This window comes from Papio anubis, chromosome 6 (genome assembly GCF_008728515.1).
Source record: "Papio anubis isolate 15944 chromosome 6, Panubis1.0, whole genome shotgun sequence".
Taxonomy (NCBI): domain Eukaryota; kingdom Metazoa; phylum Chordata; class Mammalia; order Primates; family Cercopithecidae; genus Papio; species Papio anubis.
Window position 1 is genome coordinate 132,750,446 of NC_044981.1, and position 26,645 is coordinate 132,777,090.

General features: G+C 37.4%; 1 protein-coding gene across 7 annotated transcripts in view; it reads right to left on the reverse strand.

The window, feature by feature from the left end:
- The window catches only part of L3MBTL3 (L3MBTL histone methyl-lysine binding protein 3), a 122,680-nt gene that overhangs the window by 89,421 nt on the left and 6,614 nt on the right, over positions 1-26,645 (reverse strand). For 3 of the 7 annotated variants that reach the window (XM_003898196.5, XM_031667449.1, XM_031667450.1), the window contains exons 3-6: positions 8,967-9,083; positions 2,391-2,502; positions 1,956-2,030; positions 380-539 (exon numbers count right to left, since the gene is read on the reverse strand). In XM_003898196.5, coding sequence (XP_003898245.1) covers positions 380-539; positions 1,956-2,030; positions 2,391-2,502; positions 8,967-9,068 — 449 coding nt within the window. In that variant the 5' untranslated portion in view covers positions 9,069-9,083. Of the gene's footprint in view, positions 1-379; positions 540-1,955; positions 2,031-2,390; positions 2,503-8,966; positions 9,084-20,256; positions 20,408-26,645 lie in introns of all 7 variants that reach the window. The other 4 variants (XM_021937896.2, XM_031667451.1, XM_003898195.5 and 1 more) reach the window with 2 other exon arrangements.

The following is a 26,645-nucleotide window of genomic DNA, read 5'->3' on the forward strand; positions in this document are numbered from 1 at the left end:
AGCCGAGTTACCTAAGAATTCCCAAAATATAAACAAAACTATGGTTCTATAAATGTGTCATCAAAACGTGTATGTAGCCCAGAAAAAACTAAATACTCTTAGCTGAAGAACAATCAAATGAATGGAAATGGAAGACTGAAGGCAGGGGCAGAGGCTGTTTTGCAGGCAGAATGTTAGTAATACAACTCAGACTAGGCACGACAGACATCACCAGGTCCCATATAGGGGTCAGGGCCCATGTGGCCCTAAAGGAAAAGTCTCTGGGAAAAAGGTATCAATAGGTGACCAATGTCAGAGAGCATCAAACTTCTATATTCTCAGGCACCATGACTTTGGACTCTAAAATTCATTTTATAGATGGAATGGGGAAAAAACCTACTTATCTTTGATGTGCCGAGCACAATTCTGGCTGCAATAGTTTCCTCCAGAAAGACACTCATCTACGTTGCCATACTGACAACAGTTCTCACAGAACTGAAGCCCTTCTACTTTCACTGGATCCTTCAACCTGAAAGGCACCCCAGTCTTCTCTGAAAAGACTAGAAGATGAAAAGAAGAAATGCAAATTAAAAGCATGACAGAAGACATTCTAAAATACAATTAAACTTTTTCTTCTAATAATTTTGTTAGCAACACAATAAAGAATAGTGTTTGTTGAATGAATGAATGATCAAATGATAGTGTTTTTGCGGGGTATGGGCTCTGTAAAAATCACTCAAGTCATTCAAATAATGAAAAAATATTCTGCAGAAAGGATAAACAAAAGCTTGCCCAAGGCTTTTCTACAGAGTTCAAAGTAAAATGAAGAAAATTTCATTAGTCACTAAATTCAGAAGATGCATGTATCGATCTATAAAATCCTCTTCTATATTTGTATCTTTCAGAAAATTTCAAAGGATCATCTTTTATTTCACATTTATAATCTGTTGATGAATGATTTTGTTTCACTTAATTGGCTAAATCAACATCTCATCTATTACGCTTTCAATGTAGTACATTTCCTGAATCATAGCTATCCAAATTGTGCAGAAACTCACATCTCCTTTTGCCTGAATTGTTAGGCTAATCATTCATTCAGCCAACAGTTATTAGGCACCAATTTATTCTAGACATTAATAATGATAGTAGAGACCTTGCCCAAGAGAGCTCACAGTCTAGAAGAGAGGCAAGAAAACCAGTATTTATAATAAAATGTGATACATGCAATACTAGAGGCATAAACAACGTCCAGAAGTAGTACAGAAGAAGTGATTCATTCAGCCTGGGGTAAGGTCAGAGAAGGATTTTCTGATAGAAAGCCTCAACAGGGTTTTGAAGGCCAAAGAGGAATTTACCAACTGGACAAAGAGAGAAATGGCATTTGAGCCAGAAAAAGCAGCATGAGTAAAGGCAAGAAAGCATGAAACCACATGATGTGTTGGGAAAATTACACATAATTCTGTGCTGCTGGCACTGCCAGGACACAACATACAAAGAAGAAAATGGAGACTGAGGAGACAAAGCGAGCAGGGAGGTGCACACAGCACCCAGATCTTTGTATGTTCTGCTAAAAAGGCAATGAGAAATCAGTGAAGTGTCAGATAAGCAATCTATGTAAATTCCTCTGGCTTCAAGGTGCAGGACCAATTGGAAGGGGATAAAATTAGAAGCAGACTGACATCTGCAATAGCTCAGATGAGAGTTGAGAAGAGCCTACATTAAGGCTGTGGCAAAGATGATAGGTAGAAAAGGCCAGATCTGAGACATATTAGGAAATAAAAATCAAGAGGTATAAGTAACAGGATATGGGGATGGGAAGAACAAATTCAGGATGACTCCTATATTTCTTTCTTGTCCACTGGGTGGATGGTGCTATTGTCAACTGAAATATGGGTTAGGGAAGAAAGAGCAGGTTTGTGGGGAGGGGAGAAAGAAATAGAAAATGAATTGCATTTCAGACGTGGAGTTTGAGGTACCTGTGGGACATCCAGGTGGAGATGTCCAGTAGGCAGGTGGAAATACGGGCCTGGAGCTCGGGGGAGAGGTCGGGGCTGGAGATGTAGATTTAGGAGTCATCAGCATATAGGTGTTAGTTACAACCATCGGAGTAGATGAGAAAAAAAGTGGCAGGCTTTTGGCTAAATCACCTGTGTAGGCTACAACATGGATTTACTTAATTTCCAACTAACCTTGTGCTACTACAGATCTGGCATTAGGAAAGAAGACAGTTTATAGTTATTTTAAAATATAAAAGCTGGCTCCTATCAGTTTCATTATAGAAATTTACCTAACAACATGAGGGATAAAAATTACCCGGGGCCTTCAAAATTCCAGCCTATTATAAAATTTTTGATATTCTTATTTCGAATCTTTCAAAAGCAAGAAATAAAATGCAGATGACCCATCCTTACCTTCTTGAGCAGTTGGTACCATCCAAGTGGTGGTAGCAGTTGCTTTTTTAACATTTTCCATCTCATTCTCATCTGTAATAACTTCCAAGGCTCCAAACTCATTTACCCGAAACTAGCGACAACAGAGCAGAAAGGCAAAATTTACAAAAGTGCTCAGGAAAGTCATTAATTATTTAATGGCTGACACATATAGTCTTCAAGCAAATTAATTACATGTTAAAAGTTAATTTAGACAATTATATCCTGATAAGCCTCCCAACAATACTAAGACCTTTGCATTTTACTAGTTTTGGAATTCAAGGAAGGAGAACAGAACAAAGTAGCAAGGTCTGCTGAAGGATATCAACAACCCTGCTCTGCCCTGTCCTATAGAGTTGGCAGTTTACTTGATGGGCTATCATTTCGAACACACTTTGTGTGTGTGTGTGTGTGTGTGTGTGTGTGTGTGTGTGTGTGTTAACTAATTCTTACGTCATATTTTTTCTTATTTAAAAATCACATTTAGTAAAAGGAAAATGACTCTTTTCCCAGGAATCAATTTGTCTTGCCCAAGCTCACCCAGTTCGGAGAGAAGGAATATCCCTATGCCAGAAATAATGGCCTGGACATCCTTTTCCTTATAATCCAAGACGTGAGCACAGAAGGCTGAAGCATGAGCCACCTGACCCCAATGCCACACTTCCTCTTTCTTCCACTGCTCTTTAGAATTCTGCATTATCTTCATTTATAGTCCTCTAAAATAACTGGAAATTTCTCTGGGAGCTGAACAAGTAGTCTACCAGCTACACGCCGATTTTATCACTAAAAAGCAAGAGCATCTTGATTTCACGGACATTCCCATTCCAAATACTGAAAATTTCCTTTCACCTGAGAGCAAGCTTCAAACAAAATAGGTTTCTACAACGACCTGTTTGTACTGTGTGTACGCATTGAAGGCTTAGCCATTACCTACGTGTGGAGACCCTGTTCTCTCTGAAACAGCGAGGTTTACTCACACATTCATGAGTTTCAAGCAGTTTTCTGTATTCCTTCTGTTTTTCCATAAAACAGGATAACATTAAGGACCCACTAATTTTAGCAGGTGATGAAAAACTAGAAAGCTCAGAATTCAAAAGGATAGTAAGTAAGATGTTTCAGATCTTTCAGAGAAATTATGAGCATGCAAATATGTAGTGCTTAAGCAAGGCCCTCCATTTGCCAATCCGAAAAAAATCGATCTGGACAACATGCCAATATAATGATTTATTTAACTAAACTACATTCTGACTGCAAGTTGGAAAACTCTTAGGCAAAAAGTATCAATAATTATTCTTTCTATCAGGTGAAAACAGCACCTTAAACAATGTTCTCTGCATAGTCCACAACTATGAAATGGTTTCTAGACTAAATGTGTGGAAATGGTTAAGGAATGTGAGAATGTCTTCTACCTACTACGTATTCCAGATACAAGTTCCCAGGTAAAATGTGAGTACTATACCAAGTGCATATACCAAAATGTCAACGTAGGAAGAGGCAAAACTTTATTTAGAAGGAAAAGAGCTAAAAATAACTTCACTTTTGGAAAAAGAAATCTTTAAAAAAATGTTTTTAATGATTACTCTGAAGACAGAATATTTCAAAATAAGGCTGACAGTACCATCTGCTGGGCAAGAGCAGAAAGAACAAGCTACCATGATAATTATTAATTAATGATATTAAAGAATGTGATAAAAATCAATTTGAATTAAAATTCAAAAACAATAGGCACAAGCTTGACAATGCACTTCAGGTAATTTTGCTTTTACCTTATGTCACCGATGTTAATTTATGCTTATTTGACAAATACAAAATGTAAGAAATAGCATCAAACATTTACATTAAACAGAAAGTCTCCCATGGCTTAAGTTTTCAAATTGCTGTAAAACAGCAAACCACTCTCCATTTCAAAGACCGAGAAAGAAAACACCACTGAGTGAAATCTCCAAGTCAGAACTCAGACCTCTGACATCTGGAAGCTTCAGGTTCAAACACTTTCAAAGTTAAAAGGAAAGATTCCCACAATGCAACATTCAATCCCAGTCAGTTTTTCTTTCTCCTAAAATTTATTGCCAGTAACTGACCTACAGTCTAAGTACAAAGTAAAGATGCAATGTCACTTCGGGGCACAGTTCACTCTTCTAAGCCAAAGATCCACAAATGGACTCTGAGGGTTGATTAATCCCATAAAATAGATGCAAAATTATGATATGTGCATATACAGCTTTCTGGGGATACGATTCATAGTTTTCAAGGCATGTTATAAGCCTGAAAAAAAATGAAGAATATCTGCTCTTACCAAAGTTGCTTATCTCAAAAATTAAATACCTCAAAACATTTTCAAAATATCCTCTCATATACAAAAACATATAGGGATCAAATTTTTCTGTGACTTCTCAATTTGGGCTTACTGTGTCTTCCACAACATTGTTATCATAGAAAATGTTAGACCACAAAGGTTGATAGGTCCTGCTAACATTACTGAAGTCCTACAGACAGAATTCCAGAAAGACTCATACATTTCCTAACACTATGTTTTCCAATAAAACACCCAGGTTCTGAAATTGGTGATGCTTTCACAAATGGTTTTGGAATGATGGAAACTTCACATTTGTTTATATTTCTTTAAAATCATTAGTTCTTTTAACCTAGAGAGCTAAAATATGCATAAAAACTTGCCAAGTGGCTCCATTCTACAACCAAGAAAGTCAAAATTATAAACTTTACAAAAGGGATTTAATATTAAGCAAATAAAACACATCTGCTGACTTTTTCTGCATGTAGATATATCCAGGTCAATCAGAAAACAATTATGCCTGAAATATATAAGGGACTGCACATGTTTTGTTTGGCTTGAACTACCTTTAATTGATTCAACGCTATTTTTTATTTTTGATTGTAGAGTCAAAGGATCTTTTGCCTATATTTGCCTGATTTAATAATAAATCATTAGAAGATGCTGCTCAGGTTATTGTTTTCATTTTATTACCTTCAATGTTGAGATGTGAAAAGACTTACCAGTGTGTTTTAAGGGCAAAGATGTTTGATAACTAAATTGTTTTCAACGTTAACCAAAGCAAGGCAAAAACCGTGTATTAAGAGTGCGGTGAATTTTACTGTTGGGTTTCTGCCTGCTCCTGCAGGCAGGGTCTTGCTCTTGGCTAACTGGCAATTATTCTTACTAGATAAGATGCTGTCCTCTCAGAAGTGTATCTGCGTTTTACCGAGAGACCCTGAAAGACATTATGACCCAGAGGAACAATTGTCTGTGGATAAATTTCAGACATCATTAGAAGTTCAGGTACGGAAACTGCTCAGGTATGGGAAGCCCTACCATGTACCCCTGCACTGCCACTTAATCACCTCCCTGTTCTTACAGCTGGCCCTGAGACACTAATCTACAAATACTAATTTGCATTTTAAAAGGACAAACTAGGCATTGGTAAAGTTTCCAAAGCTTGCTTAGGCAAAAGTGTTTTAATGACTATAATATTTTCAAGAATGTCAGTGGACACTTGCTGTTTCTCCCTTAACACTCTGTACCTTCTTAAGCTACTCCCTCTTCCGGAAGCCCTTCTCCTTCCCTTCCTCCCTAAGGTATTCATGGAGACTCCTACATATTTCCAGGCACCTGAAGCTCAAATGACATCTGCTTTTCAAAGCCTTCCCAATCCCTCCAGCTGAAATAAATTTTTACCTCCTCTAAATTCCTGTAATATTTTCCTTGCATCTCTTTTGATATGGAAGTGTTTCCTCTCTTTAGACAGCAGTATAGCAGTGGTAAGATAATCCACTTTAAATATCAGAAAAGTCTGGTTTTAAGAACCCTACCAGTAACTGACCTAAGCAAGTGAATTAGCCATCCCAGGCCTCCATTTCCCCATCTGTAAACTGACAAGAGAGACAGAACTACCTTTAAAAAGGTAAAATAAAAGAATTAAATAAAAAGATGCAGGTAGTGTTCAGCAGAGAGTACGTTCTCTATTCTTTCCCCTACTGCACCCAGAGAAGACGTCTGTGCTCTGTTTATATAAGCGTTCGATCGCCCAGTGTGGAGAAAGGATTCCAGCAACAGGGAACAGTAAAAAGGGCCCAGCATGTGAAGGCTTCAACTAGTGGTTTGGGCTGCGTAGAAAACAAGAGTGGCAGTGGGAGTGAAATGAGACATGGCCAGAGGGGAAAACAGAGGCCAGACCACCAAAAAACTCTTGTGGTAAACTTAAGGGGCTTGAACTTCACCAAAAAGATTCCGGCAACTGTTAAAAAATGTTAAAAAGAAGGGCGTAACTTGACTGGATAACAATCATAGGGCTTTTACAGGAAAAGTTATTTTGAAACAGCAAAAATTGAGGCATATAAAAACCTGTTCCCATGATAAGAAATGGACTTCTATAGATTTGCTGACTATATTACCCACTGAAACACAGAAGCCTGGGTAGGATAAAATAGGCAAAGAATGATGTGAGAGAGAACATTTCATGACTCATTGAAAGTTCTTTCCAATATTCTAATTTTGTGAAAAATCAATTTCTTAATCAGATTTCTTAAGTAACTTGGATTTTAAGTAGGAAGCAAGTGAATTAGAAATCTTCAGTAATATAATCAATTGGGTCATCTCTGAATCTCAGATAAAAAGGGTCATAAGGTAAAAAAAAAAAAAGACATTTAAATTATTTTTAAAGTGAGGCATCAAACTGTCTACAATACATGAATTAGATACATGGCAATTACCCAGATAATAAGATGGGTCTGAAAGTTATTATCAAATAACCCAGATGATAATACCTGTTAAATGGCTTAATTACCTGATTACCTTAATACAAGTAATAGGTTAATTTCTCAAACTCATTGCTTAGAAAACCTTAAAGCAATCCAGATTTCTTAGGGATAGAAACTTCTCTCTATTATTAAAAGCTAACTGAACAAAACTTACAAATTTCATCATCCACGTGACAGTTTTTTTAAAAAAAGTCATTGAGAAGAAAAGGGATAAAAACACACAAGGGAAATAAAGGAGTAAAGCAATTAAAAATGGCACTTTACATAGTAAGTCATAAAGCCAGAAAAAATACAATTTGTTAAGTGTTCTGTAGCCATTATTTTGTTCAATTCTCAAAACCACCTTATCACATAGATTCTAATATCCTCAGTTTTACAGATAAGGCTTCCAAAACTTAGGCAATTGAAATAATTTGAAAAAGCTTGGGTAGCTATTATGTAGTTGACATGACCAGTTTGAGAAACAGTTTTTCTTTCTCAAAAATGTTCAGCAAGCTTTCTCTGTCATATGCTTATCCAGATGAATATTTGGAGAATGTTAGCGCAGGTAAAATCCTTAGCATTTGTTTAATTCCTAATTTACTGCAGAGGAAACTTGACCCAAAGAGATTAACTGGCTTTTTCAAGGTTATACAGAAATAAAATTGAAAACCCAATCTCCTCTCCAGATTCTACTAAACCTCAGTGCAACATTTTTGTTACACTAAACTCAGAGATGTTGGCACATTACACTTAATTAAATCAAACCCAACTAAAATCTAAGTATTTTTCCAATGACAGGCAGATTGTCCAAATCTCACCACTGAGGATGAGCTAGGGCAGGCTTGGCTAGGATAGTTGTCAAGCAGCCACTAAAAGGGATTAGATTCCAAGAGGCCTAAATTAGGGAGCAGGAATTTCTATCCAAGATAGCCTAGAATACCAAACATTTGAGAGGCAAACCAAGCAATGGCCTGTTGGGGAGATGGGAAGTTCAAATACCTGAACGATCAAGTACAAACACAAAGTCTAAAGGGCCCCAGACAGGTTCAAGGTTCCAGAGATAGGATCAGAGCAAAAGTAAATTAGAAATGAGAGATGGGGGTAGTTGGTTTCCCAGATGGGTGCTTGCACAACCATGTTTCATGGGACAACAGAAGTGGTCCTGGAACAGGCCTGGGGTTACTGGGAAAAGGAGGCAGGGCAAGGTTATACAAAAGCAGCAGATGGAAGTATTGCTCTCCAAAGAGTTCTCATCTACACTAAGGCAGACGGATTTACAGGAAGAACCTGATTTTGAACAGGTCACTATATAAAAATCCATATTTACAGTATAATTTAAGAGAGGTGAAAAATCCTATTTATTCAATACTTTAACGTTATCCAGTTTTCAAATGAGAACTCTAGGACACAGAGATTGTGGCTATTCATTCAAAGTTACAAAGCCCATTACTACAAAATCAAAAAAAGATAGGTCTTCTAAGTCAGTTATTTCTATATTTATAGGCTGCCACGATAAGAGTCAACACTGAGATGATCCTTCTTGAAACTATAAATCAATTTGTGCAAAATAAGCACATACTGCAGAAACAGTCCTTACTCCCCTAATCCAAGTGACAAAGGCTCTGCCATTCCATCAGCATTTCAAATTGTCTTGCACATTTATTGTGGAGGTCTAAGCATCATCTAAAACCCACACTATGATTAATGCTTTTAATTTTTATTTCACATATGTATCCAATTTTAAGTAAGCACACACACAGATGCACACACACACAATTGTATGTAATAGAGAGAGCTTACCTTTAAGTCACTTCCTGGTAACGTGCCCACTCCATCTTTCCAGTCCATAACACTGAATACATCAAACTCTTGACCACTTGTGCTAGAGGCAGATTCAGTCATGATTTATTTTTTAACCTGAAAGGGGAAAAGAAGGCATATCACTAAATATTCCACACGGAAATCTGTTTTTAATTTAGTACTCATTAGTTCAGTTCCCCTTAATTACATAATTTTCTTCATCACAATATCCCATATTCCTAGATCTAAAAACAACTACTTCAAAAATATTAACACTTTTTTCCTAGTACAATCCTTGGAAAAGTATAGAGAAAAAATATTAATAAAAATTTCTAAGTTAAAAAATGTTATGGTAAACATTTTCTATTCACAAACAAAAGAAATGCATTGATTCAAGGCATATTCACTTAAAACAAAAAGTCATAATGCCATATGGATAGAATTCCTTGCCTATAAGTAGTCTGTTTTCTGTTTTAAGACACTAGAAAAAAGTAGACATGGATAAAGGATAATCTGCCAATTTATTATTCTAGGAAATTGGAAAACAGTCTCAAATGTACAGCAAACACCCATAAAAAGGCTCTGTTAAGATAACTAATTTGGCTACCTAAACTGTGACAAAATTCCTAATTTTCATTTTCTAAAAAAACTGGAAAACAAATTTCCATTGATTGTAGTATTGATATTGTTCTGAGACTGTTGTCTATGTAACATGAGAAAAACAAACAAGTAATTATGTTGGTATCATAGACAACTGAAGAAAGATTGACGGGTCCTAAATTTGAATGGAAGTATCAGTATGAATTCATGATGTGTTTTATCTTTAGAAATATGTGTATTTTCTAGTTTTGTCCACTGAAAGAATCTAGAAACAATCATCAATCAACAGTAATGAGCAGCCTAGCTTCAACTGTGGTGTCTAAATACCATTTCTCACAATTCTCCCCATAGAAGGAGCTGACTTTTGCTCAATAGCAGGAAATGTCCAAGATGAAAACTTAAACATCTTGTCAAACAAGAAAGCAAAGAAGCTATCAAAGACAATCGAAGTCATATCCAAAGAACTCAAGAGCCAACCTGAATAGGCCCCTTCTGGCCAAAGAAAGACAAAGTAGCATCCTTACTATCCTTACTAATTACTAGCTGCAGTGAACTGAAACACATCAGATAAATGTAAATCCACAAGTTCATAATGACATTCAAAGCAAATAAATAAACCAAGAACACCTCATTGATCACCTTTTCAGGATTCAAGAAAACCAACTCACTATTTGGAAAAGGAAACACGGATTTATCCTGCCTTTCCAATGTGATCTGTATGTTAGAGTAACCACATCGTTGGGCAGATAAAGTTTCCCCTTAGAAAGAATTCCAGCTAATAAATGAAGAAAGAATGATAGAATATTATAAGTTGTAACCTTTAATAAATTAATGGTTCTAGGCAACGACCATCAATGGCTGCCAGGAATGTAAACCCAACACCATCTATGAAGTAGCCTTGCCAGGAAAAAACAAAATCAAACCTAATCTGATCAAGTCTATTTATAGAAGCTAGCAGAGAAAGAAAGCCTGTTAAATCACACCACAAAGATATAAGGAAGAAAATCCAGATTACCAGAAACTCTTTAGCAGCATTTCTCAAAGCATGCACACCTCAAAGGTCTCTGAGACCCTTTCAAACGGTCCAAAAAGTCAACTGTTTTCATAGAAATACTCACATACTCTTTGTTTTCTTCACTGGGTCGACATTGGCACCTATGGTGCAAAACCAAGACAGGATAAAATTGCTGGTGCAATGGCAATAACTGTAGTAGCAGCCATTGCATTCTTCCCTGCCATGCATGCACAGTAAATAAATGTCAGTTTCACTAAAGACCATTATTGATGAAGTAAAAATAATAAATGTTATTAAGTCTTGACATCTGAATATACATCTTTTTAATATTCTGTGTGATGAAATGCGAAGTACTTTGACATGCCAAAGTACCATGGATGCAAGCTCCTAGTTTTTAATGGAATGCCTTTTTTACTTAACAAGCTATATTTATTCGGGTTTGGATGTCTGGTAAATATTTTGGCAAAAATTAATGAAGTGGGCCTGTCAAATGAAGGAAAACACTAACAGTATTTGTAGCTAACAAGTAAATTTGAACCTTCAAGAGAAAAATCAGAATTTTGTAAAACTTACAAGCATCACCATAAGCTTGCCAGCTTCCAGATGGCTAAAGACTTTTCTAAGGCAGTGGATGGGCGGTGATAGTAATGGATGTGGTTTTTAAAATATTTCATAATGAAATATGTCAACACTTGAAGATCTGCCTAACTCGGTTAAGCAAAATTTTCAAAATGACCAACGCATGATGGTACAAAATTATGCATAGGTAAATGATCCATTTAAAGTGCAAGACGGACCAACAGATTTATTTATTTATTTATTTATTTATTTGTTTGTTTGTTTATTTTGAGACAATTTCGCTCTTGTCACCCAGGCTGGAGAGTGCAGTAGCATGATCTCGGTTCACTGCAACCTCTGCCTCCTGGGGTCAAGGAATTCTCCTGCCTCAGCCTCCCGAGTAGCTGGGATTACAGGTGCCCACCACCACACCTGGCTAATTTTTTGTATTTTTAGTACAGACAGGGTTTCACCATGTTGGCCAGGCTGGTCTTAAGCTCCTGACCTCAAGTGATCCGCCTGCCTTGGCCTCCCAAAGTGCTGGGATTACAGGCATGAGCCACTGCACCTAGTCCCGTCAGATTTTAATATAACAGATTATGATTCATAATTAATCAGGTTCATTGGTAAGGTTTCAAACTGCACACTGCAACTAATCTTTAAGAAACTACCACCACCTGTCAAGTTTTAGTGTGGTAACTAAGAACGTTCACTATTAAATGAAAAGGCTATTATAAATATTCCTTCCTTTCCCAACCTCATACATGCATAAAACCAGATTTTCTTCATATACTTCAAGCAAAACAACCCAATGCAACAAGAATGCAGAAGCAGATATCCAGCTATCTTCTATTAAATTAGACATTAAAGAGATCTGCAAAAATGTTTAAAAATGCCATTTCTCTCATATTTCTTTTATTCTGGAAACTGTGATTATATTTCATTAAAATTATGCTTATATATGCTATCATGCACTGGTTTTACTGTTATTTTTAAATAGTTTAAACTATTTCTAATATAGCAAATATTGAGATACATATATACATAAAAACTATAAAAACTATACCTCTTTGAGCTTTCAACCATTTTTAAAAGTGAAAAGGAACTTGAGACCAAAATGTCTGAAAGCCACTACTGTAAACTACATAAAAAGATGGGCAAGGAAATATGAAATTTAGATGAAAAGGGATTTAAGAAACACATCAACCAATCACAATATTACAATTCATAGATATTCTGTGGACCCTGATTTAAACAAAAGATTATTAGACAGGAAGGAAAGTATGAATGCCAAATTAGGTATTTTATGATATTAAAGAAACACCAGATTTCTTTAAGAGAAATGACAGCATGTACTTTTAAAAGAGGAGTTGTTCCTTGTATTTTAGAGGTACAAATTGAAATGAAAAGATGAAATGATGTAATGTGAGAAATTTGCTGTAAATAAGGGGATGAAGTGGTAATAAGACTGGCAATGTGTTGCTAATTGTTAAGATGTGTAAAGGGTCCGTGATAGTTTTTATTCTACTACATCCTAGTTTTGTATATGCTTGAAAATTTTGTTCAAAAATTCAAGATTTTTTTGAAGTGCAGTCCCCTTACATATATAATATACACTCACTTGTAAATAGTCAATAGGAAAAACTTCTGTTTCTTTTAATTACAGCTAATTTCTACTGGAATTTACTAGATGCTTCAGTATTTTTTCTTCTGTTTTCCCCCGTAAGTAGAGAAAACATCAAATATTAGACATATTATTAAGCCTACTTCTGATCATTTCAAAGCTTACACAATCTAAATTTGAAGAATCAGATTTTACAGACCTCAAAAGCACAAGCCACAAAAGCAAAAATAGACAACTGGGATTATATGAAACTAAAAAGATTCTGCACAGCAAAGGAAACAATCAATATAGTTAAGATAAAACCTACACAGTGGGAAAAGGTATTTCCAAACTATCCATCTGACAAGGGATTAATATACAGATTATATAAGAAGCTCAAACAACTCAGCAGCAAAAAAGCAAATAATCCGATTTGAAAATGGGGAAATGATCTACATAGATATTTCTCAAAAGAGGACATATAAATGGCCAACAGGTACATTAAAAAAACGCTCAGAATCACTAATCATCAGATAAATACAAATTAAAACCACAAGGAGATATCATCTCACCCCAATTAAAATGGCAATTATCAAAAATGTAAAAGAAGAAATGCAGGTGAGGATGCAGAGAAAGGGGAGCTCCTATATATATTGTTAGTGGGAATACAGAGTAGTATGGCCATTATAGAAAACAGTATGGAGGATTCTCAAAAAATTAAAGACAGAAATACCATATGATCCAGCGATCCCACTACAGGGTATATATCCAAAGGAAAGGAAATCAGTATAGCAGATATCTGTACTCCCATGTTTATTGCAGCACTATTCTCGATAGCCAAGATATGGAATCAACCTAAGTGTCCATGAGTGGATGAATGGATTTTAAAATGTGGTTTATATACACACAGGAATATTCAGCTATAAAAAAGAATGAAATTCTGTCATTTGTGACAGCGTGGATGAGCCTGAAGGACATTATGTTAAGTAGGTAGGCACAGAAAGACAAATATCACATGTTCTCATTCATATGTGAGAGCTAAAAAAGTCTCATAGAAGTAGAAAATAGAACAGTGGTTACTAGAGCCTGGGAAGGGTAGCGGGAGGGAGGGAATAGACAGAGGCTGATTAACTGGTATAAAACTACAGTTAAATAGGAGAAATAAGTTCTAGTGTTCTATAGCATAGGGGGCGAATATAGTTAAAAATAATTTACTGTATGTTTCAAAAGAGTTAGAAGAGTGGATTTTGAATATTCCCAAAACAATGAAATGATAAGTATTTGAAGTGAAGGATATCCCAATTACCTTGACTGGATCACTACACATGGTATGCACGTATCGAAATATCATATGTATACCATTAATGTGTACAATTATTATGCATCAATTAAAAGTAATTCTTTTAAAATAAGATTTCACTACCATTTAGATTGTGCCTCAAAACAGGACCTAGGATGTAAAGGGCTGAGGAAGAATTAATCTAATCAATAATAGAAACATGAAATGAATTAAGACTTAGTATGACTTCTCTCTCACTAAATAGGTAACAACCAGCAATGATATAGACTCCCTATGAAGTGATGTTTAAGGGTAGTAACTTTTTTTTTTGATAGACAGTAGAGTGATAGAGTATCTTCCCCCTGGTGGATAAACTTGGTAATATCCAAGTGATCCTTTAATAAAAAAAAGTTTTACTGTTCTTTCTGGTAAAATCTCTAGATAACCATTTCCATTATTTTCTTTGGCAAGTACACTTTAAGGAAATTTAGTGAAATTATCTTATAGTATGAAATTGTCAGCTGTGACTATCCTGGTTATTACAGTTTCCATAAATATAATAGCATTTGATAATAGCATTTGTTCACCAGATACTAAGTGTCAGGCACAACACACACTTTTGTAAGTTTGATTCAATCTTACCTTCTTTCAGAAAAGGATTCAAAGTAGCAATTTACATATATTATTTCAATAATTTCTTTTTCAGAAAAAGAGGGATTTTATCATCCCTCTAGTCTACATTGAAGAAACTGAGGTGCAGAAAGATTTGGTAACTCAACCAAAACCACAGCCGGTAGCATGGCCAGCATTCGAACCCAGGTCAGTCTGATTCCAACGGTGAGCTTTCTTTGTCAACCATTGTTTAACCTTTACAGAGCTTTGTCCCCCTCTGAAAATCTGGCAAAATCTACTTTCACCAGAATATGGCACACCTCAGAACATGACAAAACTAGTTTACTGGGCCAAAGTTCTTAATATAAATATCAAGTCCACATCAGTGCAACATGTATCTGATAAAGTACCTTCAAAGTACATGCTTACTAACAAAATGTCAGTAAGACATACAGATGCCACAAATAGATTTTTAGTCTTTTTCTACCTAAAAACCATGTATGTATAAAATTCACAGTAGCAAAATCCTGTCTGACAGGAGGAACAGAAAGTAGCAGATATCTAAAAGCTAGCACGATACATAACCTGCAGTAAATGTTCACGTTTTAAGAAATACTCAGAATATGCCTTTGCCATATGAAACAGTAGTAACGTTATACAATGTACCCTGCCTGAAAACATGTATCTAATATTTGTAAAAATTGTTTTCACCCATATTTTCATTCTGAGGTTTGTAGAGATTCTGTATACAGTATTATAGCATAAAAATATTTACTACGTTGTCTTTCTCATCATCTAATTTTGAAGCCTATGGGTACTTTCATTATCACAAGAAGACTGAATGGCTACAACAGATTGCTTCTCCACCATCTATTAATGAGGTAGAACAGCCAGCAATCAATATTATTTTAAGAAAAGCGGCTTCTAAGACACCCCAAGTCTTCCTCCCTTGTTGTCTCTCTCTGTAAATGTGTACACTTGCATACAAACATACAAAGTCCTTTACTTCAACAATTTGTGTTCCTAAGACTCGGTAAATTTTTGCAGTACTTAGAAATGCTCTCATTGTGTTTTGTTCTTGTAAGTATCACCTGGTGCTACACCATAATCCACCTGTATTCCACAGGCCACACACACACACACACAAACAGGTAAGAGAGTCACAATGCAAGTCACAAACACTATTTCTCCTTCTGCAGAAAACCCCATCACAATTTTTTGTTGTTGTTGTTAAGTGGTGCTGAGATTTGCTAAGGAAGTATCTTAAAAGTACACCCTGATGGGTCCTCTGTGCTACCAGACAAGATTCAGCATTTTCCTCCTCATCTCCTCTAACTCCTATTGGACTCCAGCCACTACTAATGTCAGAAGAGGTAAGTTTGGGGTTCAGATGTCCACCAAATGCATCAGAGCAGCTTCTGATTCCCACTAATACATATATGTCATGGCTGACCATGGCTGCAACCAAAGGCATTGATACCCAACGTGCTGCTACCACTGCCCACTGTGGATGTCATGTCAAGGAGCCGATGACTACTGAAGACAGAGACCACTACTGCTGGCACTAGTGCAAAAGTATTGCACTCTGAAAGTCCCTGCTTTGTGAAACAATTTGCTTTTATTACAATGTTCTTCCCCTCAGCCTCCAACAAAAGGGCTGGAGAATAGACTAAATGACATATGACACTTTCTTCAGAATTACCTCCCATCTCTCTCCTATACCACTCCTCATCTCCAAACCAAAGTTGTGAAACCTGACTCTCCCTTGAGATATTCTATCTCCTGGATGAACCTCCTCCCTCACTCATGTAAATAAATCCCTGGCAGCCCCGGTCTACCATGTACCACTTACATCAGGTGGTAATTAAACTAGTTAATATCTGATATTCAAAAACCCCTATAACACTTTATATTCAAAAACCCCTATGAGGAAGCACACCACTCATATATTGATGCCGGCTCCTTTTTCGTGTCTGTTGAATGTTTAAATAGTTTTTTTAATGAATAAAAATGAGTTTTTAAATCCAGTTTCATGTTTATTTAAAAGTGTATATTATAAAAGGCATGTCTTCCCATGAAAATATTTGTTATTAATGCCAACAACTGAAGCTACAGCACAGACGTCACGAAGGAAAATCCAGTTCCACAAAGCTCTCTGGTAACTTAACTAGTACTCGTTAACTATATGTGCACATTCATCAGCTCAACAGAAGGATGAGAGGAGGAGGTGTAGGGTTCACTCCTCCACCACTCAGGTATGCATTCGCAGACTGTGTATTTATGGTTCCTACCATTCCTGAGTGACACCTGGAAGTTGCTGTGACATTTAGTAATTTGTCATTTTGCAGAGACATGATTCTGAATCACACATGCCATAAAGCTGGGGCAAGGGCAAGTTGTCCAGCCTGGCTGAGACCCAGGCATGCTCTTAGTCATAGTGCTTAGTCTCAGTGCTATGAACACTGTAAATAAAGTGATAAAAACTGTATCTTTTTAAGAAATGAAACAAAATTAACTGCTGGTTGAGTCTAGTGTTGATGACAGAATGAAGGGAGTATGGGGATGTTTATGAAAGCGATAGGCTAGCCACAAAATAGAAGTTTCAGATAAATTAAAGACTGAAATGTCAAATGCAATGATGACTCAGACACATTGTGTGAACAAAACTACCAAATGCTCCAAAAGGAAATAAGTAGAAAGGATGTGTGAATTTGTTTCAATAAGTGCTCCAGACAGTACACAAATCAGTCATCAAGCGACATAAGTATTTAGGGGTCCAGAGAGACCATTTAAATTTTTCAATTCTTCTTTAGCAATTTTATGGAAGGAATTATGTGCTAAAATGATTTTTTTTTTTTCAAGTTGAGAATTGTGACTGGCTTCGGACATCGACCTCACAAATGTCAAGAATCTACTGTATCTCATTTTGACTAGCGATAAACAGTTTGTGTGTCCTTCATAATCTTTCCTTCCTACCACTTCTTTGCTCCTATTTGCCAGCAGTGGATAAAACAGAGGCTCAGAGTGAGGAGCAGGGACTCCTACGAGCTGGGTTCCTGCAGCATATTCAAAATAAAGAGCCTGCCTGGGGCTGAGATGAAGGGAAGATACCAGTCCTCTGAGATATAAGCGGCACAACCTAGGAGGTGCAAAGCACAAAGCAAAAGAGCGGGCCCTGCCTGTAACCCAAAAGTCTGCACCTGCAGATAAGGGAAGAAATACGGATTACTGAGAAAGGGTATTGACTGTAGTCTGACCATTCCTGGTCAAACCATTGTTCTCCAAATATTGTCTTTAAAAGAATGGCTAGCTAATATCTTTATAGTCTTACAGTTGCTTTTTCTTAAGAGCTGCATTTTATAGCTTCATAGTTAACAATTACATTTTTCAAAAATAAGGTATAGAGATGCTATGGTTATGAGTTGAGAGTGGTTGTAAAATGAGGGTAGACATTACCTTAAAGGCAGCATCTGAGAGTCAGATTCAAATTCTGTCATTCAGATAACAGGCCTGAGATCAGTGCCCGGTGTCAAGGAACTGAACTTGCCAGTTTTTGGTTAAAAGGGCAGTGTATCTTTTGTAAACAGTGTGTCAGGAATACTAACCCTAAAATCATTACTATGAACCAAACAAAAATGACAACTATGCTGAAGAGGAAGACAGCAATGAGAAAAGCCAACACCCACTGTAGAATCCAACACCTTGTTGCTATGATGCCTACTATGCAACACCATCAACTCAAGATGATTTTTTGTTTACTTTATAGAAATCATCTTCGGTCGCTAATCGCTAACTGTCGAACCTGGTGCAGAATGACATACTCAAAACTCCTAAACGTCATTCTTCAGTAACATCATCTACGAGTCTCCCCACTGCTAATCACCTTATGAATGCAGCATATAAAACTGCTTTGGGCCTCCCCACCCCACTCACCCAGCTCCCGTCATCCTTTCATAGGTGCAAACCAAATGCTTCATTGATTATCCTCAAGATTTGCTGTACATACTCTTATAGTTCCTCTTTCCATCCCCTACCCTTCCCTCAGCTACTTCCTTCTTTTCCTCCTCTTCGTATCACTTTCCAAAGTTTGACAATTACTCACTCCATGACTTCCAACAAATCAATCTCTCATTTTTTACACATTTTTGAGACAGGGTCTTGTTCTGTTGCCCATGCTGGAGTGCAGTGGTACAATCATGGATCACCGCAGCCTCAACCTCCTGGGCTCAAGCGGTCCTACCACCTTAGTCTGCCAAGGAGCCAGTACTACAGGTGCATACCAGCACACCCGGCTAATGTTTTAAATTTTTTGTAGAGATGGGGGTCTCACTATGTTGCCCAGGCTGGTCTCAAACTGCAGGCCTCAAGCGATTCTCCCACCTTGGCCTCCCAAAGTGCAAGGACTACAAGTGTGAGCCACCATGCCTAGCCTGATCTCTTAAAGTCTCAATTTCCCCATGTGTAAAATGTAAAGAATAACAGAACCTTTCTTCAAAATTCATTGAGTAACGGTGAAGACAGATGAGATAGGCCAGGTAATAACACAGCATAGTACTTACCAGATACTAAACAGTCAATAAAAAGTTAGCTTCTTGTTATAATTATCTGGTTTAACAATTATTCAAATTCATGAAAGCCACTCAGTGACCTTAAAAAAAAATTACGCAGTGGCTTGCTTATTTATTCATAGAGACAGGATCTCACTCTGTTTTCCAGCCTGGAGTACAATAGCACAAACATAGCTCACTACAGCCTCAGCCTCCCAGGCTCAAACACTCCTCCCACCTCAGCCTCTAGAGTAGCTGGGACTACAGACACACAACAGCAGACACTACTCTAGGTTATTTTAAAAAATCATTTTATTTGAATAACATCTATGGTAGTAAGCCATCTGTGTTCAAACCTTTGTCACAAGATGTGAAGATCACTACCTAAAAAGTAGATATGATCAAGTGTGGTGGTTCGCACCCATACTTTCAGCACTTTGGGAGGCTAAGGCAGGAGGATCGCCTGAGGCCAGTGGTTCAAGACCAGCCTGGGCAACATAGTGAGACCTCATACCTACAAGAAAATGCAAAAATCAGCCGGGCATGGTGTTGCACACCTATGGTCTCAGCTACTCCAGAGGCGGAGCAGGTGTGATCGCTTTGAGCCCAGGAGTTTCAGGCTTCAGTGAGCTATGATCACACCACTGTACTCCAGCCTAGGTAACAGAGTGAAGCTTTGTCTCACCAAAAAAAAAAAAAAAATAGTAGATACATTATTTTTATTTAATACTATTACTATAATAGTAATATTTATTTTTATAGTAATAATTCCTCATATTTATATGGCACCAGAAAAGACTGCCAATTTCTTTATAAAGCAACACATCTGAAGTGACAATGAAGGCTTAGCCACATGAAGAAGGTACTGGACCTGAAGCTCAGGCCCTCTTTCCAGAGGATACCCTGTCCTTGGAGGAGCCTAATGAATGGTCACCATGCCGGTCTGACTGCACTTAAACAAGACTAAAGGCCAGGGCAACATTCCGCAAAGTCTGCTCCCCAAAACACAACTTTTCAAAGACCATTTATTCATGTCCCCTGAGAAAGGGGTTTGTGGTAAAAGAGATGTCTAATACCCTAGGGTCTTTGGGAGATGTCCAGGGCACACTGATGTGCAACCATCTGTGGAGTGCTGTCCCAGCCAAAGTTTCCCAGAGTCACTGAGTCTTGGCACGATTATCACATCACATCAAGTTCCATGGGATCCCTCATTTGGAAGGCACTGAGCTACAGAAAACAAATTCAGGAAATCACATGAAAGTAAGGTACTGTTTTAGAGGATAGAGTTTATTCATCTTCAAGTTGGATTCAACTACAAGGATGCTACCTTCTAATCTAGCTCCCAGTCTGAACCTGTTTATTGGTGTAGTGTCTAATACCAGGGAAGGTCCTCAGGACTTGTAAGTACTTTGAGTCCAGGATTGAGAAAGTGATTCTGAGAAACGTATGGCCCCTGCCTCCTAAGACCTCCCTATAGCTCTCAGATTTAGTTTGTGATGACCTTCTTTTACCTCCATGACACCAGAGAAATAGAGTCATTAATGGAAGGACTCATGTATCCACAAATACAAGGTCACATGGGGTAATCGTACAAAACCCATAAGCCTAACAAACATGAAAGGGAAACAAACATGGTGGGGCACATGAGTTTCTTCAATGCTTTGCCATTTTTAAAGGGTATCGTCAATACCAGCCTATTTGACCCTCATAACTACTTTCTTAAGACTGATAAACATTATCATCCTCATTTCACAGATGAGAAAATTGAGGTCACCCAGCTAAGAAACAGATTTTATCTTCCAAGATGTTGCCAACACATTGTATTTTAGTCAACCTAGAAGACAACTTAATGTAATGGAAAGCAAAGGCTTTGGAGCCCCAGTGCCTGGGTTGAAATTGTTGAAATCTTTTTTTTTTTTTTTTTTTTTTGAGACAGAATCTCGCTCTGTTGCCCAGGCTAGAATGCAGGGGCGAGATCTCAGCTCACTGCCAGCTCTGCCTCCCGGGTTCACGCCGTTCTCCTGCCTCAGCCTCCCGAGTAGCTGGGACTACAGGCACCCGCCACCATGCCCGGCTAAGTTTTCGCATTTTGTTTAGTAGAGACGGGGTTTCACCGTGTTTAGCCAGGATGGTCTCGATCTCCTGACCTCGTGATCCGTCTGCCTCGGCCTCCCAAAGTGCTGGGATGACAGGCGTGAGACGCCGCACCCAGACGGGTTTAAAACTTGCTTCACAATTTACTAGCTGTATAATCGTAGCCAGGGTACCTAACCTTTCTTGAGCTTTAGCTCCTTCATCTGTAAAATGGGTTAGGTATATTTACTCCATCGAGGTGTAAACACTTTAAAAAAAAAAAAAATGCACACTAGAGTGCTTTGCACATAGTGAATGCTTGGTATATGAAAGTTACAGTTATTCTGAAGAAAAGACAAGTGGCCGGGAGAGGTGGCTCACTTCTGTAATCCCAGCACTTTGGGAGGCCAAGGCAGGCAAATCAAAAATGGTCAGGAGTTCAAGACCAGCCTGGCCAACATGGTGAAACCCTATCTCTACTGAAAATACAAAAATTAGCTGGGTGTGGTGGTGACTGAAAATACAAAAATTAGTTGGGCGTGGTGGTGCACGCCTATAGTCCTGGCTACTGTAGATGCTGAAGCATGAGAATCGCTTGAACCCAGGAGGCGGAGCTTGCAGTGAGCCAAGATCACACCACCCACTGCACTCCAGCCTGGGCGACAGAGTAGGACTCTGAGTCAAAAAGAGAAGGGGAGGGCAGGGGAGGGCAGGGGAGCAGAGGGGAGGGGAAGAGCTCTCCAGGGTACACATGACCTCCAAGCACCAGTTTATCAGATCTCTGAAGTCTCACAGGGCAGAGGAATGAAAACTGTACCAAGGCCAATACCTTTACATCGAAAAAGGCCTATTTAATTTCTCAGGAGTCCAGAGATGAGGATAGGGAAGGTGGGCAGCAGGGCAGTCAAAAACAATGATACGACTCAGATTTCACGGACAAGTAGATTTCAAAGTGAATTTGGGAGACTGACGTAAGGTCAATAGCTGTTAGTTTTGCCAAGTTCTTATAAAGAAAAAAAAAATTTAACTGCCAACAAAATAAAAACGACATAATTTCTGAGAAACTACTCAAGACTAAGCCATTGGCAATCTTACTATGACGTTTTTGCTGAGGAGGCATAAAAACGTCCTCACATACCAAATGTGGTTCCAGGACCTGCTTTCAAGAGAGCTGGTACAGCAGCAAACAGAAAGTGCTGTGAGAGATTAAAGCAAGAGGCCAGTACAAAAAAGAGAGATGAAAGCTCTGGGTCATCATCCCCAAAGGGGCTACAGTGGGAGTGTTTCTCTATAGGAGCACTGGAGTATGTATGAGCAAGTAAGATGCCAGGACCAGGACATAAGTGGGCTGGGAGGACAGAATCTATACACTGATTATAATGCTCATGACATTGTATCTTGATCATCTACTTACAGGAGGTTTTGAAGCAGAGAGACCTTGATTTACCCATTTTGTTATCTCTTATGAATATCTTTAGTAGGTACTGATAAAACTTATCAAATGAATCAATAAAAGAGAAGAGGAAAATACAATACACTACTGGAGGGGAATGGAAAGGGCTTGGGGACAGGAAAAATCAGAGAAAGACCTTCATCTGTCCATCTAGTTCATATTCTCCAGTGAAAATTCTAACTAGGCTGCTAAGTATTTGTTTACCTCTTTGGCAGAAGTATAACATCACCACTCCAAGAAACTCTCCTTATATAAGTGTCAGTGGAGAACACATCAAAAGAAGTTAAATTCAAACCTCTTAAACAGACTTATTCAATAAGGATAAGAGAAAAATCTAAACTCACACTTGAAGCATCTCCCAACAAACACACATTGCTACGAAGAAAAATATTCCTTTCAAATCAAGCATGACAGAGACCAGCTTTGATACTCTACTCACCCTGCCTGATAAGAACTCTGAATCACACACATATTGGAATTAATGTCTGTTGTGGAGAGATGTGAAATCTGCCCTAAGGACCTAAGTTCATAGATTTTAGGCAGGAAAAACTCTAGATCATTATTACAATGTGAGAACTGAAATCTTAGCAGCATCAAGAACAAATCCTTGAGAAGCTGGGTCTTCCGTTCTCATCCATCCCTGCAGAGGAGACACCTGAGTGTGAACTAATCCATGCTGCCTTTAAACATGAAATCAGTCATTACAGCGGTTCCACCTTATTGATATTTTCTCAGAAACGCTGTCCCTTTTTCTACTAGTCATATTTTAATGTGAACGATCCTATTTATAATGTCGCAATGGTCTCTCTGATTTGCTACCTTGTCTGCCATGGAGATCATATGCAAAGGGTAGTCACCAAAGGCAGCCTTTACAAAATCTCAACTTCCTGCCCTTCTGTGTTACTGTAAGAAGGACGAATTATTTGAGATTCTGTGGCCTAACCTACTTACTTCCTCTAAAGAAGGAACAGAAAATGAAAAATGCCTTTCAAGAAAGAAAAAAAAAAAAAAAAGGTACACAGAAAGTGAAATCACAAACTGACATTAACGGGCCTATGGCATATTTAATAGACTCTCATTAAATGCTTTTATTTGAAATTCATGTTCAACGTACAGACTATATCTCAATTTGAGTCAGAAATATTTTTTAAAGTGCTATCATATCATCAACATACTATACTAGAAGGGTAATAATAGAAATTTTACACCCATTAGAGGGATTCAAGGGCCATAAAAAGAACAAAAACCTGACACAGATATTTCTATGCATATGCTAAATATGCATGAACTGAAATTTAAAAAGAAAAACTAAAAGTACTCTTGTTCTTTTTTATTTTACTTCATAATTTTTAATGCTAAAAGTAGTATCTTCTTTTTTCTTATTTTGCTTCATATTTTTATAGAACATAAAGCTAAAATTAAAAGATTTACACTTGATTTCTCTTTTGCATGTAATGAATTAGATTTGGCTAGATTTTTTTTTTCTTTCACAGAAGTCTACAGGCTTATCTCGATAACCATTTGTAGCCAAACTGCTTATCAACAGACTGAACAGCTAAGCCTCAAGTCCACCCAATTAGACCACAAACCAATACAGTTAATTACTAAGATCATTTAATAACCAGACCAGATTGACCACCTAGGAATTTCAATTCACTATTCAGGGTTCAACAGTGTGATGGATGGAGAAAAATAATCAACTGATTTTGGTGCCTGAGCAATCATACCCAAAATGTTCTGGTAACTAAACTAGCTTAATTCCACAAAATTTATATAATATAAAGATATGGTCCAGCCTTTAAAAGGTCTGGTACACAGTATATGCTCAAAAAATGTATTAAATAGAACTTCAACAAAAGAGAAGCAGCCCATTACCTTGTAATCAATGCCCACAATGGCATCCTTCTAAGTCAAACTGAAGATCTGCTTGATCCACCGTAACTCATATAACAGAGAGATATAATTCCCATTGCAATACAAAACCACCCGATGAGTCAAAATAGACTCTTCACCTCATTTTGCAAACATGGGACATACTCTTTTGGTTACAGTGTATAACATCAGTAATTATAGCACTCTTGCTCAGGATCTTAGTCATATTCCCTGTTTTCATCTTTTACTTTGATTCTAGGACACATTTCTACCACACCACCCCTCCATTTTCTCCCCACCATTGTCTCTCTTATTTTAATTTTCTTCTTTCCTTTTACAATCCTGGCTTTAGAGTAAATTTCATAACCTACTGAGCCTGCCTTGGTAGATTCAGGTCCCCCTCTTTCATTGACTGACTGCTTTATATATATATATATTTTTCATAACTAGTCCTACTACCTTATTGGATCTCTTCCTACAAAGAACAAAAGAAATCTTTATATAAATAAGCCCAGTGTTTCCCAAACCTATTCTGAGTAATGTTTTATCAACAGTTTGTGATTATTTCAAGGCCATGGGCTAGACCAAGGTGTTCTTTTCAGAATAATTCAATAATTGGTCTTTTCTCAATTCTTGGTTTTGAAAAGAAAAAAAAGAAGAAAGTAAAGCCAGTTTTTCTTCCCATCTATTTTTCTTATACCTGTTCATTATTGCTCATCTTAGTAAACCAATGTAAAAGAGCACATACATTAATCTGGAAATGTGTTGTTTTTAAAATATTCTGTGTGTTACTATTTTGAAAATCAAAAACCTAAAGATATATCAATCATATGCCAGTATCATTTTCCCTGACTCCACCCCTTTCAAACTGCATGATATGAACAAGTTACTAAGTAACTCTGAGCACCAGTTTGCTCTAAAAGACAAAAAATAATACCCAGTGCTCGAGGTTGGTGAAAGTATGAGAGGTAACAGTCAGTGCCTAGAACAGTACCTGGGCATACAGAAAGCACTCGAAGTATTTTTGGATGAATAAATAAATATAAAGCATCTAGCTTAATGCTTGATCTTCAGAAGGCACTCGATATACAATTGCACTTAACACTGTATATCAACACTTCATAGTGTTTTGCAAAGAGCAACGCCGTCTGCCGGGTCCTATCACAGGAACACATTTCCCACCACATCCAGAGATGCCATCACAGTGTCTACAGCATTTATCTACCATTCACCCATACTTAACCATGGCTTTGTTTTGTTAATTGCCATCGTATGTGCATGGGTTATCTCCCCAACCAGATTAGGAACACACTGAGCCCAAGGATTGATGCTCGATGTCTTTGTAGCCCCAACACATACATTCATTCAACCCTGCTGTTAATTGTTGATTTTGTGAAGCAGTTCACAACAGTAATTTACACAAAATAGAGGCTCAATAAATATCTGTTGGTGGAACACAAAACACTGATTTACAGTGTATATGGGAGAAAGAATAATAAGGCAGAAGACATTTTACTGTTACATATAATATGCATGCCATTCTTTTAATAACCATCCAACTAATTAATTCCAAGTCTACTCAGAAAGAAACTATAGCTTATGAAGAAAGTTCCCTCATCCAAGATCACCCAACTTAACTTTACTCAAGTTCCTCTCAAAGATCCTTGTTCATTCCTCCAAACTACCTTGTCTCCCAAATGGGAATTTTCTAAAGGTCTTCCCCAATTTTACTTCATAAATCAAGCTTAGTTATATACCAAGGATACCCTTTCCTGGTGCTTCTTTTCATCCACCCACTGCACAGCTGCCACAGTCAATACAAATCCGTTCATAATTTCCCACTATTGACTTACATCGACAACCATCAATGAAATAATTTAATACAGTAAAGAGATAATCTGAGAATATTCCTATTAGATAATTAAGCCCTTTACAAAATGTATCTTCCATGGATCCACTGAACTTCAAGATGTCACGTATAAATGTGCACACATATGAACGTATAAATAGTTCTCTCTAAATACAGTGTCTTTACCTATGTTATAAGCATCCCCAAATCCTTGTAAG